The sequence below is a fragment of the Lepidochelys kempii genome, chromosome 13 (assembly GCF_965140285.1).
Source record: "Lepidochelys kempii isolate rLepKem1 chromosome 13, rLepKem1.hap1, whole genome shotgun sequence".
Lineage (NCBI taxonomy): Eukaryota > Metazoa > Chordata > Testudines > Cheloniidae > Lepidochelys > Lepidochelys kempii.
In genome coordinates, this window is record NC_136392.1 from 20,539,999 (window position 1) to 20,557,106 (window position 17,108).

At 47.8% G+C, this 17,108-nt stretch overlaps 1 protein-coding gene across 1 annotated transcript in view; it reads right to left on the bottom strand.

Annotated features, from left to right (window-relative positions):
• MATN4 (matrilin 4) overlaps positions 1–16,358 on the bottom strand; it is a 29,106-nt gene extending 12,748 nt beyond the window's left edge. The window contains exons 1-2 of the mRNA XM_073309027.2: positions 16,194–16,358; positions 1,039–1,156 (exon numbers count right to left, since the gene is read on the bottom strand). Of these exons, the coding sequence (XP_073165128.2) occupies positions 1,039–1,114 (76 nt within the window). The 5' untranslated portion in view covers positions 1,115–1,156; positions 16,194–16,358. The remainder of the gene's footprint in view (positions 1–1,038; positions 1,157–16,193) is intronic.
• Positions 16,359–17,108: the final 750 nt, after the last annotated feature.

Genomic DNA, 17,108 nt, shown 5'->3' on the forward strand with positions numbered 1-17,108 from the left:
GCTCGCAGGGAAGTTTCCGTCCCTCCATCCAAGGCCCCAAACTCTCCTCCCAGCATTTGCAGCCAACAGCCTGAGGGCTGTGATTTGGGCTAGCAGGCTCGGCAGAGCCGACACAAGGGCGCAGGCTTGGGCAACCCAGATGGACTGGCACTGACGAGGCGACTCACACACACAGAAGATGCTCACAGGCCCTCTCCTAACACCCAAGCCCTGCCTATTCTAGAGACAGCCGGAAACAGGGAGACCAACCTGCAGCTACTAGGGTCCCTGTAGGTCGCACAGAACTCGCGCGCCCCCCCTCTTCAAATTTCAGCTCCCCCCAGCTGAGTCCTCTGGGCCTGCTGCTTTCCCCTGTAAAGTAGTGAGGATTAACTGTCTCTGATTTTTTGATTAGCCCTGGGCAAACACCAATGGGGGAATGTTTGGCTGATTCAAGCCCTGTTAATGCGCCGCAGCAAATCAGCTCTGACAACACGCCTGACAGATCTTGCAGGCAGCTGCACCGGGAGAGCCTCAGGCAGGCAGGGCTGCTCAGCCGCTTTGGTGATGGCAATTCTGACTATGTGGAAGTGGCCTTCTTGGTCCTGGCAGCTGAATTCCACCCCAGCTCCTCCGAGCCCCATTCTGCCGCTCACACACTTTAAGCTCAACCCTCCCCTGCACCCGGGCTGCTCGAAACTACGCCTGGCAGGTACAGCCTCCAGAGGCCTTCCGCCAGCTGGGCTTTGCAGGAGCACAGCAGGGTCCAGACACACCCCTTCCTGCCCTCAGCTCCCAGTGCCTGTGGCTGTGAGGAGAGGGAGGTGTCACAGGGCAGGCTACCCTGGCTTTATGCCTCCCAGAGATTCCCTCACCATTGGGGATTCCCTACCTGACAGTTTAATCAGCTAGGTTTGGAAGCAAGAGCTAACAATTTATGGTAACCATAGACTCTAGCTAACTGTAGGGGTTATCTATTACTCTGGCTTACACCCTTGCACATCAGCCAGGGCTTTGGCTGCTTGCTTATAATTTGCACATCTTTGGCCAGCTGCTCACCTGCAGGCTTTGGTCTGGCTTCTAAGGTCGTTAAGATGAGCAGCAGGAGAGGAACAGCAAGTAGCAGCTTCATCATTCAGCTCTAAGAACACGCAGCCTCTGGAGGTTAGAAGGTTCACTGCAAGGAGAAGACAGGAAATTACAATGCTACTCTGGGATGTTTATAAGGCTAATATGAACATATCCTAGGAACCAGAAAGTCAGCAATAGTCACTGTCCCGGTCCAGGGTGAATGATCCAAAATACCAACCCAAGGGAGTCTAAATGGATGCATCAGCATTTCATAAAGATCTCTGAATGGTAATTATGGGAGAAGGTGGGAATTCAAGCCAGTGACAGAGATGGGGAAGGGAGAGCCAGCCAAAGACCAACGACAAAACTTAAGGATAAGATTTCCAAAGACTAGGTGATTCAGACACCCAATTCCAGGTCATTTTAATGGGAACTGGGTGTCCAAATCCCTTGGTCAGCTTTGAAAACCTCAGCCTAGAGCACCAGTAGTGGCAAACCAGCACCCTAATGGTGAGTTTTCCCTTTTGTGGTTTAGCAACATCATTGCAGTTAAATTTCATTATAGTTGGTGATGACGCACCGAACAGAAAGAGCTCGGTTTGATTTGCAAACAGTGGGCTGAGCTGGCTCTCAGACAAGCCTTATTGTACAAACTGGGCAGATCTGTTTTATTGCCGAACATTCTCATAACTGGCTGCACCACAGCCCTCTTTAGCCAACAGAGGAGCAGGATGTCTGTAGCAGGGAAAATGAGACCGCAGTTATCTAGTCACCTTCTCTTGCCATAGATCATCAGACAGGACTCAGGGATACTGGCTGTGTACTGAGCACTCATGAATGAAATGTCAGCCCAGCCAGGACAGGGCCCCATGTGCTAGGTGCTGTAGAAACATAGAGTAAATCACACTCCCTGCCTTGAAGAGCAATGGCCACCAGTTTGTGCCTGCAATCCTTCCCCACAGAATCCAGCAGACCTGTCTGCAGGGAGATGTTACCTTATTGAACTTCTAGTGTTTTGCAGCTGTTTCTTCCTGAGATAATTCCTTGGTTGCACCCTCCAATATTTATTTTATTTGTCTGATGCAGCTGCGTGTTTGGGCTCTTATGGGGAAAGACATTTGGTTTGTTTTTTCATAACCTCAGGATGTCACATCCACCCCCACTTCTCCCCTTCCCAGTTATGAGTTCTTAACTGCATTTGCCTGTCTCCTTTTGGGGATACTTATTTATTTGTTTCAGAGTAACAGCCGTGTTAGTCTGTATTCGCAAAAAGAAAAGGAGTACTTGTGGCACCTTAGAGACTAACCAATTTATTTGAGCATGAGCTGTAGCTCACGAAAGCTCATGCTCAAATAAATTGGTTAGTCTCTAAGGTGCCACAAGTACTCCCTTTCTTTTTATTTATTTGTTTGCTTTTATTAATGCACCAATCAATGACTAGGCACCAATCATGGTGCAGTGTGAGTAAAATAAATGAATAATACTAATGGCCAAACAATAGAGCTTTATGCTGGGTGAAAGCTAAATAGGGAGCAATTATCTAGATACCCTCAGAATAACTTGATTCTCCCACTCGCCCTTTATGGATTTGCACAGTGAAACTCAAACTCTGCTCTAGCCCTGAATCTTTAAATGCACAATGGAGCTCTTTGTGCTGAGGTCTCTGCGGGCAGGACATTCCATCCAAGAGGAAGCGAGGACACCCCACATTCCCAAACAAACAGGCCAATATGGGAGAGCAGCTCATATCCCAGACATGTCCACAGGAGTGCTGCAAATGGCCATTAAAATGCAAATTGAAGCACAACTCAAAGCAAGGAATGCAGCCAGAGCAAAGCAATGGGAGGGAGAAAGGTACCACAGCAAAGGGTCTGGACGGTGCCAGGTCTGGCGTAGTTTGTTTGTGTGTTATCCGATTTGGAGCCAGGGAAAGGAAATAACAGGCACGTCTCAGGAAATATCACTTTAAGGAGATAAAATAGAGGTTTTAAGGAACCACCTCTTTGGAATACAAACAAATTGATTGTGTAAGTCACATCAGTCCCTGAAGCTGAACCAGGAGTCTCTCTGTCTTTTGCTCAGAATTGGGATAAACCCCTATTATGCAATTGCTTTAGAGAGAGGAAGGTCAGTCAGAATAAGTTTTAAAGATCATTTAGACCTGTAATTTGTTGCCAGCGGAGGCAAATATGGCATTGCCTGGAGCTACAGCCATGGCACTAGAGGACCACACTCCAAGACTGGTGTCCTCTGGAGTCACAGAATGTCGAACTACAACATGGTATTGAACAGAAATACCAGTTCAGAAATGACAGGCTCCCAAAGACATGGACCATGCCAAAGGTGTTGTTGGTCTCGGTCAATCTGTAAGTCGGGCGATGAAGCTGTTATCTGGGAGATGATCTCCCTGCTTTATGATTAAAAGAAAACTTCATTACGGTAAGGGTGAGACTCTATTTTCTTCATCTAACTACCAAGAAAACAAAATCACTACAAATATATTTAGGGCCTAGATTTTCAGGAATGCCAGAATACTTTCAAGTATGCAAAATAAGTGTGTATTTGCATGCCTAATTTCTGCAGACATTTACCTGGATCATAATTCCAGTTGCAATAACTGGCCATGCAAATATTCTTAGAGTCAGCCAGTGAAGAGTAGGACTGAGAGAGCTGTCTTTCCCTTTAGAGCCCTCATGGTTCCTAGACCAGTCCACACCTCCAGGACAAAAACCAACCACAAACTTCCTGCAGCTATGAAGATTCTTCCTACTTATGTTACGTCATAATTCTTGTTTATGAGGACATCTTTTTACTGTTTTATACCTTCCTCTGAATCATTTGGCTCTGGCCTCTGTTGGAGACAGGGTATCAGAATAGGTGGACCATTGGTTTCATTCTGTAGGGCAGTTCCTATTCTCCTACACCTTTGAAATCAGTCTCTTCAAATTGTTGAGGGCCAAGCTAGATTTATGGCCCGAGGCTGGAAAATATTGTTAACAAGCTATCTCCCTGTGAGAGAGGCAGCAATATTTACTGAGTCAAGATACTGAAAAAATTGCTTTTTTAGAAAGTCATTTTAAGTATAATTATCGGTAAATATTTATTTAGCGCTCTAAGGTTGCAGTCATAACTAACCACTTGAGTGTTCATTTAACCACCAACTGGTAACATACAAGCCCTGAATCAATCTCTTTTAAGGAAGCAGGCCCAATTAGCAGATTTGAAGCTGTATCCTTAATACTGTCTGCAACTCTGGTGTCCACACTTCAGAGTGTTGAAAAACTGGAAAGGACAAAGTCAGAAAAGAACTACAAGAATGATTTGAGATCTGGAAAATATACTGTGTAGAGAGACACTTAAGAGTCTCAATCTGTTTAGTTTAACCAAGAAACAGTCGAGTTGACTTGATCACGGTCTGTAAGCACCTACACAGGGAAGAAAGTTCTGATAGTAGCAGGCTCTTTAATCTATCAAAAAGGGCACAATGAGATCCAATGGCTGGAAGCTGAAGCTCGACAAATTTAGACTAGAAACAAGGCACAAGTTTTCAGCAGTGAGCATACTTAACAACTCGAACAATGTACCTAGGGATGTAGTGGATTCTCCACCACTTGAAGTCTCTAAATCAAGATTAGATACCTATCTAAAAGAGACGCTATAGATCAATCAGTAGTTATGGGCTTGATGGAGGAATTACTTGGTGAGGTTCTCTGTCTTGTGTTATGCAAGACATGAGATTAGAAGTTCATAATGATTCTTCCTGCCCTTAAAATCTATGACGTGATGAATCTTTCTGAACAATGCAAGTTTTCTTGCAGCTTGGAAAGCATATTCCTGAAATGTGCAGTATGAAGGTATTAAATGATCATATCACGCTAGTCACCCGCCTGCTTTGACACAGGCTGACCCAGTTTAGTGGCATTTGCTCTGACACAGCTAAATATCTGCAAGTGAAATAGTTTGCAGGAAACACTTGCTCCCCAACAAAATCTGTTTTGTTTCACCCCTTTTTTAACAGATTTTTTTTCCAAACTATATTTTTCTGGGAAAAAGCAGTTGCTAACCACAAAATATTTCTAGGCAGCTGTGCCATGTAGGTTTCTAGAGACCAAGCCTTACTCCAGTGGCAGGCTGGCCTGGAGCCTGGATTTGTCTGTATCCGGGTATCTTCAAAGCCAGCACAGACAGTAGAATGAACTGTAAGGGAGAGAAACTAACAAGAAACAACAGTTGGGGATTATTTTATATCCTCTTAATTCTTTGATAATTCTTAAAGTTCCATTGGGCTGGAAGAGGTTAATGTCTGCCTGGGGTAGGTCTGTGTAATAATAATGCATGCCACATCCCAGTCATGACATCAGGCATGACAGCATACTGGCCGTCCAGCACAGGCTATAATGCCCGATGCTGTGATTAGGATAGCAGTGCCTGTTCAGAGACGGTGCATCTGTCCCAGCTGTTGACATGCCATGTCCCCATGACAGCCCACGGGGTGACCCCGGTCATTTCTTCATTCCTCCCTCCCATGGGAGAGCTGGGATTTGCCCACTGGGCTATGCCTGTTTGACGCTCTCCCCCTTCTCTGCTTTGCCCTGTCTCCCTCTGCCGCCGCTCCTCTTTGTCTGGCAGAGACGGGAGACGTGTGGGAAGCACACAGCTGGAAAACAGGTGCTGAAAGGAAGAGTAAATACTGGGCGGGACTGAAAAATTAGGAAATAACCAGGAGACCTTGGAGATAACAACTCAGCTATAAAGCGAAAGAGATACCATCAGGGTGTGATTGCTCAAGGTAAAGGCTGCTGGGAGCTGTTCCAGCACCACTGGGCGATAGGGACCTCGGCTCAGGCTAAGGAGACAAAAAGGTTTCCAAAACAAGAGGGATGCCAAGATAGAAGTTCTTTGACTTTCAGAGTGGAACAAGGACATAAATAATCAGCTGCTTTGCACTGGGCAGAAGGATGCCTCACCTGGTTGTTGATACGTGAGCAAAAGAGGGCAGCACAGGGACAGTACGCAACAGAAGGGTAGATGGTGGCTACAGACTCCTCTCAACTCACAGAGCGATCACAGGCTAGGAGGCCTCCCCCACTTCACGATGGATCCCCCGGGGCAAACAGGTATGTCAGCTCAACACCATGTGTGTGTCGCTGCTTCCACACACGCGGGCACATCCGAGCACAGTGCCAACTCTCCTGCATTGCTCTCTGCTCAGATTGCCTCTGTCTGGATTATCTGCCAAATCCTGACTCTCAGGGAAAACAGCAGCTTCAGATTTCAGTGTGGCCTCCTTGGCAATTTGTTTCCTAGCTACAGGTTAATATAAATGTTTGGAATATTCCACTTCTGACCCATAATCACAGGTCAGGGATCTGAAAGCCCTGGGGATGCAGATCAGCTCTGTATTCCAGTTGCTATCATAGGCTGGGAGGGTTTTGCCTATTGGACTCTATGAGAGAGTGAGTGGGTGGATGAGAGAGGGGATGGAAGTCGCAGGGGGCTGAAGCATTTTTGCAGACAGAAAAATCTCTGACCCCTGTGTCTTAGGCAGAGAAATGGATTCTGGATTAGACCCCAGGAATCACAGCCATTTCACTTGGACTTGCGATGGTGTTCCTGTGACTCACACAGCTTGTCTGCATTTCTGGGATTTCTGCTGCTTTACTCAACACCTCAGGAGCAAACAAGTCTCAGACTCAGAACGGCGTGTTCCATCTGCTAAAATGGCAATAGCAAAGATGGCCAGATTGAGATCAAGGGCCAGAGGAGAGTGGGGCATATCCCCAAGGGTCTTTGGTTGGGTGCCAGTCACTCTTAAAGTATCCATGAGAAAGAGACTTTTTGGAGAGTTGGTGGAGGACAAGGAAGGACAATTGCCAGAAAGTTTCATGAGCTGCTCCAGTAGTACCTGGTGTGGACACAGGACAAGAATAATAATTACAGCTGGTTGGAAAAATTCCAACTAAACAGCATTTTGTCAGAATTTGCCCATTTGGAGAAACTGAAATGTGCCGCAGACACCGTCTGATTTTGCCGACGTTCTGATGGAACCCAGGCAGGGTTCTGATGGAGGCCTGGCTGCTAGGCAGGTTTTGCTGGAGAGCCCAAGCGTCTAGGGTCCGCAGCTCTGGGGCAGCCAGCTCTTTGGATTGTCACAGGGGTGGGGAGGGCCTCCTAGAGTCTGTAGCAAACCACCAAGTGGACTGCCCCAGAGCCAGGATTCCATTCCCTTCGTGAAGAATTTTGAAATATTTGGTTTTCGTTCCTAATCAGAACAAAACCAACTTGTGGCCTATCTAAATCCTCTGTGCGAGAAAACTGCTTGTCTGCGCCCAGCTCTAGTAGAAATAATAATACCGGGGTCTTTTACAAAGCATTGTATCCACAGATCTGAAAGCAGGGTGGCTCGGTACCATTCTCCCCATTACACAGAGAGGGAAACTATGCCACAGAGGTGATTTGCCAAGGTCACAGAGCAGGTCCGTGGCAAAGCCTGAAAGCCAGGTCTCCTGGTTCCCACAGAGCAACCTCTAGCTGATCAGTATTTAGATCAGTCAGGCTGCAGAGCCGGGGCAGGCAGACTACTCAGCTGATTTTTGACTCATGCCAGGGTAGGGTGACCAGATGTCCAGATTTTATAGGGACAGTCCCAAGTTTGGGGTCTTTTTCTTAGACAGACTCCTATTACCCTCCACCCCCTGTCCTGATTTTTCACATTTGCTGTCTGGTCACCCTATGCCAAGGTGGGCTTTGTATCCGAACTCCTCCCTGGTTGGCTACATTATGCCCACACTTAGCAATACTAACAGCACACTGAGCATGGAAGCTGGTGTAGGTACCAACCGAAACAAGTCACACGCATCTTCGTTCTTCAGTGGCTTTCAGGTTTGCTCATTGCACAAAGGAAAGGGAAAACCAAACAGTCACACAACACCCTTCCCCCGTGGAAAACCCTATATTTCCTGGGTGCAGACACCTGGCCTTTCTCAAGCAGTTTCTCCTTCTGCTTTGCAAGAAGCTGTTCTAATAGAGTTCCCTGCCTCTTCCCTTCAAGCCCCCAAGACTGATGGAGCCATTTCTCCCCAGCCCTGCTTCATCACTTCCCCTGAGCCCCTGCATGAGTGTGAGCAAGGGGTTAACCCCTTTCTTAGTGGAAATTAGGGCTCTGCCTCCTGAAACACACATTATTATTCAGCTATTTCCTTCCCGCTTTGGCCTAATAACCCTACATACAAATACGTGCCATGTGCGAAACTGAAAAGGGGCAGCTCCTCTGTTCCTGAGGATCCTGGGAGGAGGCAGGGGAGAGGCAATTTAAGCAGCTGGCTGAGGGGTGAACATTCTCATGACGAGAGATCAGTTACGCATTGCGTAGAGCTGCTAGGCAGGATTAGCACAGCACCATTGTACTGTGCCTTTGGTAATGCTAACTTCCCACAAAGGCGTTGGAATTGTAGACTCCTCGGGGCAGTGACTTCTTGTTGTTCTGTGTTTGTACAGCACCTAGCGTAATGGGACCCTAGTCTGTGACTGGGGTCCCTAGATGCTACCACAATACAATAATAATGGACCAGTCCTGGTTTAATGGAGGGGTGACACTTTTCTATGTTGCATTAAATTCCAGTCCTTTTCACTAGTGGGGAAGCAAATCCCAGTTCTTTCTAATGTTTTGGGAGTCATTTTTATCCTCCAAGACCCAAATTGTCACACACACGCATCTTATGTGTAACAGTGACACACAGCTTTGCAGGACCCCTTTCCAGTGGCATGGTAAAAGAGGCGGGGGTTTAACGTTGCCTTCCCCACCAGCTCTGCTTAGTTCACACAGCTGGAGATGTTATGTAAACCAACAGAAAGAGAAAGCCAGAATAGTAGTGACAGCAGGTGTCTGCTCTCAGATGCTCACAGCACAACAGAGAGGAGCAAAGATGAGATCGGCAAATGGTTCTCACTAGGTCCGTGATTATTCTTCCATATCCTCTGGCTGGACACCCCATCCCAAACCAGGCAAGTCTCTGCAAAGGACTTTTTATAGTAAGAAGTGCTGCCAGGCATTTCAGGTATATCTATAGAGACTGCACCTGCCCTGTTGCCAGACATTCCAGGTACTTCCTGACATTATAGTGGAATGTAAAGAGGACAAGCAGCACCCAAAGGGTTGGACGTTTCCTGTTTGTACATACAAAAGTGCCTGCCCTGCAGTGCAATATCCGCAGCTTTATCCCCTGGTACTTTCAGACATGGAGGATGACAAGGAAGAAACTGAACACTAGAGCTGGCTGGAAAAGGGAATTTCTGTCCTGCAGGAAATTCCAACATTTCAAAAGCTGTTTTCATTCCAAATTAGGAACAAAATGGCAAAATTCTGAACTTAGCACAGAACTGAAATTCTGAGACATATCCATCTGGAAACATCAAAATGTTTCATTTCAATCATGTTAAATAATTTCATTCTGATGATGTCAATATAGTGAAATATAATACTAAATATAATGTTAAATGTAATATAGCACATTAACATTCATATAATCTGCTTCTGTTTTGCAGGGTTATTAATTTCATTTTTCGGGTTTATTTTTAGCAATTTTTGCACTTTATGTAGATATCCAAAAATCGGGAGTTTCAAGGCTTTCTCTTTGTATATACTGTAATGCAGGGGTGGGCAAACTTTTTGGCCTGAGGGCCACATCGGGGTTCCAAAACTGTATGGAGGGCCAGGTAGGGAAGTCTGTGCCCCCCCCAAACCCTAACCCTATCTGCCCCTCACTGCCCCCCTCAGAACTCCCGACCCTTCCAACCCCCCCTACTCCTTGTCCCCTAACCACTCCATCCTGGGACCCCCTGCCCCTAACCGTCCCCGGGGACCCCACCCCCTATCCAATGCCCCCTGCTCCCTGACTGCCCCCCCTACCCACCCCCCCACCCCCCAACAGGCCCCCCTCTAAAGCCCCTTTCAGAATGCGGCCCTGCGAATATGGGCAGAGGACTCAGAGGAAGCAGGGGCAGCTGCGCCGCCAGAGAGAAGCGGCAGTTTCCCCTTCAAAGCGCCGCTTCTCTCCGGCCGGCTGCGCGGCCGCCCGCTGCTCCTCCTGAGTCCTCCGCCCGCCTGCTCCCCTGTGGCTGCAGATGAGCCTCCCTTCCCGCTCTCCCCTGCCCCCGCCGTGCAGCCCCCTCCCACGCTGGCGGCAGGCTGCGGGGCAGGGGGACAGCAGGGGAGGGGCCGGGGACCAGCCTCCCCGGCCGGGAAGCTCAAGGGCCGGGCAGGACGGGCCCGCGGGCCGTAGTTTGCCCAGCTCTGCTGTAATGAATAATGTATATAGCTCAGTATGGTAGTATATAACGTAATGAATAATCTCTTTGCAGCGCTCCCTAGACTCAGAGCACTTTAATGTAGTGCTGTTTCAAACAACGAGCTTGGGAAGCTTGAGTGCGCACCAGCAGGACCTATATGGACCAGTTGGTACCTATATGGACCAATTTATGTGCAACAGCTTAGTGCACATTGGAAACTAGGCTCCTGTAGCCTGCATTACTGCTCCATCTAACTAGAACATGTTTGTCTACTCAAGCTGTGAAGCATACTCCCAGCTGAAGAGTAGATGTGCCACAGAGGTACATAATGGAAACATTCAGCAGATGTCTCTACAATTCCACAAAGCAGGATTTAGATCCCTGCTGAGAAGCATTTGACTTGAACCTCAGATGCATTTGAAATCAGCCCTGGTTTGAGTCTGATCTGCATGTGTGAACCAGCTGTAATTTGTGCTAACTCGGCTTGTGTTCACAAAGTTCTCCTCAGAGCTGCAAGCAAAGTTTTCTGCTGCATCTGGAGATCCAGTAATATTCTGAGGCTGCTCCTCATGTTCTCCAGAGAGTTTTGACACCAAACTGGGTTCTCCAGGAAAAGTCATATAATTATTCCAATATAACCACAAGTCCTCTATCTGGTTTGTGCAAACCCATGGTAAACTTGAACCTCTCCTCTTAGTTTACAATTGGGAAAAGGGTTCTCTTGAGCCCAAGACTTTCCAAATATCAGGACCTGCAAATCTATGTGAAATGCTTCTGCCATACAGAATGGCATCTTGACTTCTGCTAAGGAGCTCATTGGAAAATGACCAAGGTTCCTCACATGCCCAGGTGTGAGACCCTGCAGACCTGAACAAAACAGTTCACATGAACATCTAGGGAAGTATGTAAAGTTTGGGTCTGAAAGATCCAGTTATCTCCCACCCGTGATACCAGCTTCTCTGCAACCCAATGGGACAATCTTGCAGCTCCACCACGTCCCACCTTTAAAATAAAATCCTTAGTTAGGAACAGCAACTCTTCCATGAACTGTAGCTCCTGTGTCACCAGTCAAGCACTTACACCTCACCCTGCCTTCAGTCTCCTGAAGGTACAAATTAGTCTTCTCCTCCAAGTCCTTATTTCTAAATGCAAAAACATGAAAAATGGCCTCATGCTTTTAAATAGTGAATCTGAAGTACATACAGACTTGGATATTTTAGACTGATCATGTACAGTGTTTAAGAGAATATACCCTTGAAAGATAGGTCACTGAAGTCAAAAGAAGAAAAAAGGAGTTTAGATATTAAGATATGAGGTGCCTTACAATATGATAGATAGATTCTACACATTTATTCGGGGTGGGGAAGAAAGACCAATGTACTCCACTAATGGATTTAGACAACACATCAAGCACACCAAAATCCCACCACTGAAGAGGGGAAAGAGTCCTGTGGTAGTCCAGTGACAGCCCAGTAGTAGCCTGAGTCTAGGAAGAGCAGCATTCAATTCCCTGCTCTGCCACAGACTTCCCATGTGAGCTTGGCCAAGTCACTTAGCATCTCTGTGCCTCAGTTTACCATCTGTATATTGGAGTAATCGCACTTCTCCATCTTGCGAGAGGTATTATGAGGATAAAAGGATTCAAGATTATAAGGTGCTTGAATTTCTTGTGGAAAGAGTGGTCCATATATGTATCTACTTATAGGGGCATTTTAGCAATTTTCTCCCATCACACACACCTCTGCTTGACAGAAGAGGCTCACCAGACCCCAGGGAAATAGAAACCCAAGAACAGAAGCATGATTTTTGCCTGCTCCTACAATACTGCATTTAGAGATGGAATACAGTATGTTGTCATTTTATTGTGAACTTATTAAAGTTAAAACTGAAACAAGATGCTCTACAATTTTATCCTGCCCCCCCCCCCAAAAACAAACAAAAAACCCATGTAGCTTGTGTAGTGTATTCTATGCACATTTCTATACCATTCCCTGTTTTAACCGGGCTATATTTAGAACCTTATCTTGCCAAGACTGGAAAGGGAAAAGAACGCTTCTAACCGCTAAAAATGTTACATAACACTGAAAGCTATGTTTGTGTTGCAAATATCTACAGAGGGCCAATTCTTCCAGCCCCAGCAGCAGGTAACAAAGAAGTGTGAACGCTGGGTTTCAGTAACTGACCTCTGAATGAAATCCTTATACCAGCTATGATTAAAATCTGGGCAAGTTCACATTAAGTGGATTGAACCCAGATGTTCCAGCTGCTACCATATGGGCCAGAGGTGGAGATAAAGTTATTACATTAGTTAATTATTACTGTCAACAAGTCAAATGGGCAGCTCAGCCCTGTACCATTCCCAGGTGATGCTTGTGTTTGACTTTTGATATAAAGGGGTTAGTCAGTTTCTCTGGAAAACAGCAGATGTCCAACAAGTTTCCCTAAAAACACAACCGAATTATTTTCGTAAACATTTTTTCCCTCTTAATTACGCAGACTAGCATCTGGCCGTCATTCACTCACACACGCACTACATTGCACCTCGTCCTTCATATGTTTCAGCCCTGTTCATTCAAACATTTGTAAATTTCATTTTATGATTTTTTTCCAGGTTTTAACAAGGGAGACTCATTGTTCAGAAATCTAACAAAGGGGCCCCTATTGGAAACTTTTAAACGATTTAAGCAAAGACTTCCCTTGAAAACCTTCAACCCCTGCTGCAAACCTCCAGGGAAATAGCGCGATAGGAGCAATCACAGCACTAGCCCCATCTAGGACCACAAACTGCCTGCAAGTGCAGCCTAGTTAGCTCCAAAAGCATCTTTAAAGGCAACTCCCAAGATCCAGCCTGTCTAATCTGATTAAATGTTTTTTAATTCTTCCTTTTCATGGAATTTATGAAAGTGTTTGAATAACATTTCCAGCTGAATGCAGTAAGGGCCTGGCTGCTTAGACACAAAGTGTCATTTTACCAAAAATACCAAGATCTTCTGCATGCCTTCCAGATGCAGAAGATCCATTCACTTCACTGAGCCATGCTCTGAGAGAAGAATATCAGAGTTGAGAGTTACCAGGTAGATCTGCGAGGAGGATTTTGCTCTGGGTTTTTGCACAAGTCAAAGGCAAATCTAATGGCATCCCAGAATAAACCACTCGGACCTGTTTCTGAAACTCAATTTGTAACGGTAGTTCTGAATTACATGTTCAGTGCCTATTATTAATTCTTATTATTATTACAAAATATATCAAAGGCTCCTCTGTAAAGTGAGGAGAAGCTTTTGCAGGGAATTTTAGTGTAACAACTTTAGCCCACGTGCAGTTGGGGCTCAAATGAGGCAGAAGTCCCACTGGCTTCCTTAGTGCGAATAGGCCCTACATTCTCAATATTAAACTGATACATTTCCCGGCAGCTGTGGCCCAAGTAAACCTGTATTAGTCCCAGGAGCTCTTCCCCCATGTCGCTTTATTTACAGTGTTCCTTTGCATGCTAGCCTCCTGATGAATCCCCAATGATTCTCTGCACCATCACAAATGCTGCCCTTGCTCCATCCTGCACAATGGGAAAAAGCAAATAACTTCATCTTCCACATCTGCTTAATTTGGCTTAGTTCAGATTATTGCATGTTAGTACAGATATTACAAAGGTATAACAGTCTAATTTTCCAAACGAGTTAGCTGCATAATTGCCTGTGTGAAATGTGCACACAACTGAATGCCTAATTTTCCTGCATAATTATCATGATTGCATGCTTATGCAAATATAAATAATTATCATCTGCCTATGCAATTATCCAGTTTGCATTATGACTGCAGTAACAGTGCAAACAAATTAAGAGCACAATTATGTGCATATCTTGTTAGACAATCCAGACATTCTAATGCTTGGTATGCTACATCAAGGCATGTATATCAGTTTGTATACCTCATTGTCAAATCAGATTCTGGATAGTATCTGCAGGAAACTTCCTAATACAGGCTGATGGTGAACATGTACAGTGTAAGATCAGTCACCCATGCAACTGGGAACAGCTTACTGGAGCATAATCTCCAATATGAATATAAAAAGAGCTGAAAAGTTTTTCAGAGACAGAGTGGGCCCCCACATTATTCTTAAATTGCAACATACAGATTTTTGAGCATGCTCCGTTATTTCCAACACCACATCCCCAGCGCAGAGCACTCCACACAGGAAGGAAAGAGGGGGCCCTGGACTGCTGCAGTTTAGATCTGAATCTGGGTGCAGAGCATAGGGTGGGGAGGCAGAGGAGAAAGTTGATTCTGGGCATGCCCAGGTCTCAGGGGAAACAGGAAAAATCTGTGCGGGTCATGTCCCATTGGACCCTTCCTTCCTTCTCTCTGGTTTTCCTTCACACTGTATTCCCACTGACTGGGTACTTCATTCTTTGGATCTTTGCATCATTTCTTTCTTCTCACTCAAGCAGTTTTTAATGCAGGAGAGATGCTGGGACTCTGCTCCTGAGCTCTGGGGCCAGGACTTGGCTCCTGGGAACTCACCTCTCACCCCTTCTCGGTGATGCCTCCAGACCTGTCCCTTGGGAGCTCCTGCTCCTTTTGACCATGGTGTTAGATCTCAGATCCCATGAGCTCCTGCTACCTCTGAATACCATGTCAGGTCTTTCCTCCTGGGAGCTCCAGCTTCCTATAAGCCTCTGCTTGAGCTTGGCTCCCGTGGGCTCCTGCACCCTCCCAGTGGCATGCCAAGTCTCAGCCCCTGTGAGCTCCCACTCCCTCTGAGTACCATGCCGTGTCTTGGCTCCCGAGGGCTTCTGCTCCTCCAAGCATCATTTTGGGGCTCAGCTCCCCTGAGAATTAACTTGGACTAACTCTTTATAAACTCCCCAGCTTTCCTGGGTGTCAGACTGAGCAGAAAGGTTGCAACGGCTAGGGTCTCTGATCAGGCAGACAGCAGCTCCTACATTTTGCAGGCACACGTGGGGGAGTGGAGAGGATGGAGCTAAAAGCAACTTTTCTTTCTAAGACATACACCTCTATTCCCTCCCCCATATCATTCCCCTGACACCATGAACACCATGTACAAGTGTCCACTATGCGGCTGGTGCTATACAAACAACTCATCATCACACCATCCTCTCTGTGTCCGGCCTGGTTCTTAGCCCAGTCCATTACATCCAACACCTACCAACAGGGCAAAGACATGGACAGCTCGTGTACCCTGACAAGCAGGGAGGTGGGAAGTGGGGTAGTAGGGAACATGCTGGATTGAGAACCCTTGTGGTAGCACCTGCGAGTCCCAGACATGGACCAGGACCCCCTTTGTGCTAGGTGCTGTACAAACACAGAACGAAAAGACAGTTGCTGCCCCAAAGAACTTACAGTCTAGTTGTTCCCTTCTGGCTGGAGCAGGAGGCAGGGCCACTTGGAGTGGGCAGCTCCTAGGCGGCAAGGAGGGTTCCACACTGGAAGGGGCCAAAGGTGTGGGGAACTTTGGGCACAGGGAGCCGGTAGCAGGATTGATCCCCTCTGGCTGGCAAAGGCCACTGGGGGAGGGAGTCCCTAGGGAAGTCAAGATCATTCCCCTCTGGCTGGCAAGGGGCATTGGGGTGGGGACCTCCTAGGGGATTCAGGATCATTCAAGGGGCCCTGGGTTGGAGAGCCGCAGGGGTTTTAGGATCATTTCCCTCTGGCTGGCGGGGGGGTCACTGGGTGGGGAGCCCCGGGGGGACCGGGGATCGCCCCCCCCTCCGCTGGGGCACAGAGCGAAAGCCACGGGGTGACCCGCCGCCCAGCCGGTTGGTTGCGGAGCTGTCACCCCTGCGCCCACCGCTGCGCATTGCCCTGCAGGTGCCCTGCTGCCCCCGGAGCCCCTCACTCACCTCGGCCGGCTGGAGAGCGCGGAGGGGCGGCTGCGGAGCCGAGCGGAAGGCGGGCGGAGGACACCCCCGTGCTGCTGGTACAGGTGGGTGCTGCGCCCGGGGACCCCGCTCCAGCCGCTGGCCTGGCCTGGACTGAGAGGGGCTGGGGCAGCGTCAGCCGCATTTAATCCGGCATCGCGGGCGCGGGGCCCGGGGGAAGGAGCCGACCCCTCCCCCTTCGACACTGCAGCAAGCGGGGCTGCTGCGGGGAGAGGGGCTGGCACAGGGCGGGGGGCCAGCCGGCCAGGTCACACCCACCCGGGCATCGGGCTGCTGGAGCCGGGGCTCATCAGCGGCTTTCCAGCGTGGCCGGGCGCCGTCGGAGACAGAGCGTGGCTAGAAATAGCTGCCCGGAGCCAGCCGCGCACCTGCCCGCTCGCAGAGCTGGGGGTGAAGCCAGAGTCCGCATGGACGTGACAGCGAAAAGGCTGGGAGCGGGAGAGTGAGCGTCAGAGGCTGGAGACAAGTACCAGGGGGTTGCCCTGTTAGTCTGTAGCCACAAAAACAACAAGGAGTCCGGCGGCACCTGAAAGACGAACAGAGGCTGGAGAAAAAAGAAAAGGAGGACTTGTGGCACCTTAGAGACTAACCCATTTATTTGAGCATCAGCTTTCGTGAGCTACAGCTCACTTCATCGGATGCATGCCGTGGAAACTGCAGCAGACTTTATATACACACAGAGAATATGAAACAAAACCTCCTCCCACCCCACTGTCCTGCACTGGGTGCCCATCGGGCGCTCCTTGAAAACGCTCACCGCTGCTGCCTAAAGAAGCTGGGGTTTGTTTCCCTTTGTCTCGTACAAAACGCTACAGAGTGCAGCGTCTAACTGTGCCACACGCTGGGATTTGGAGCTAACACTCACCGAATACACAC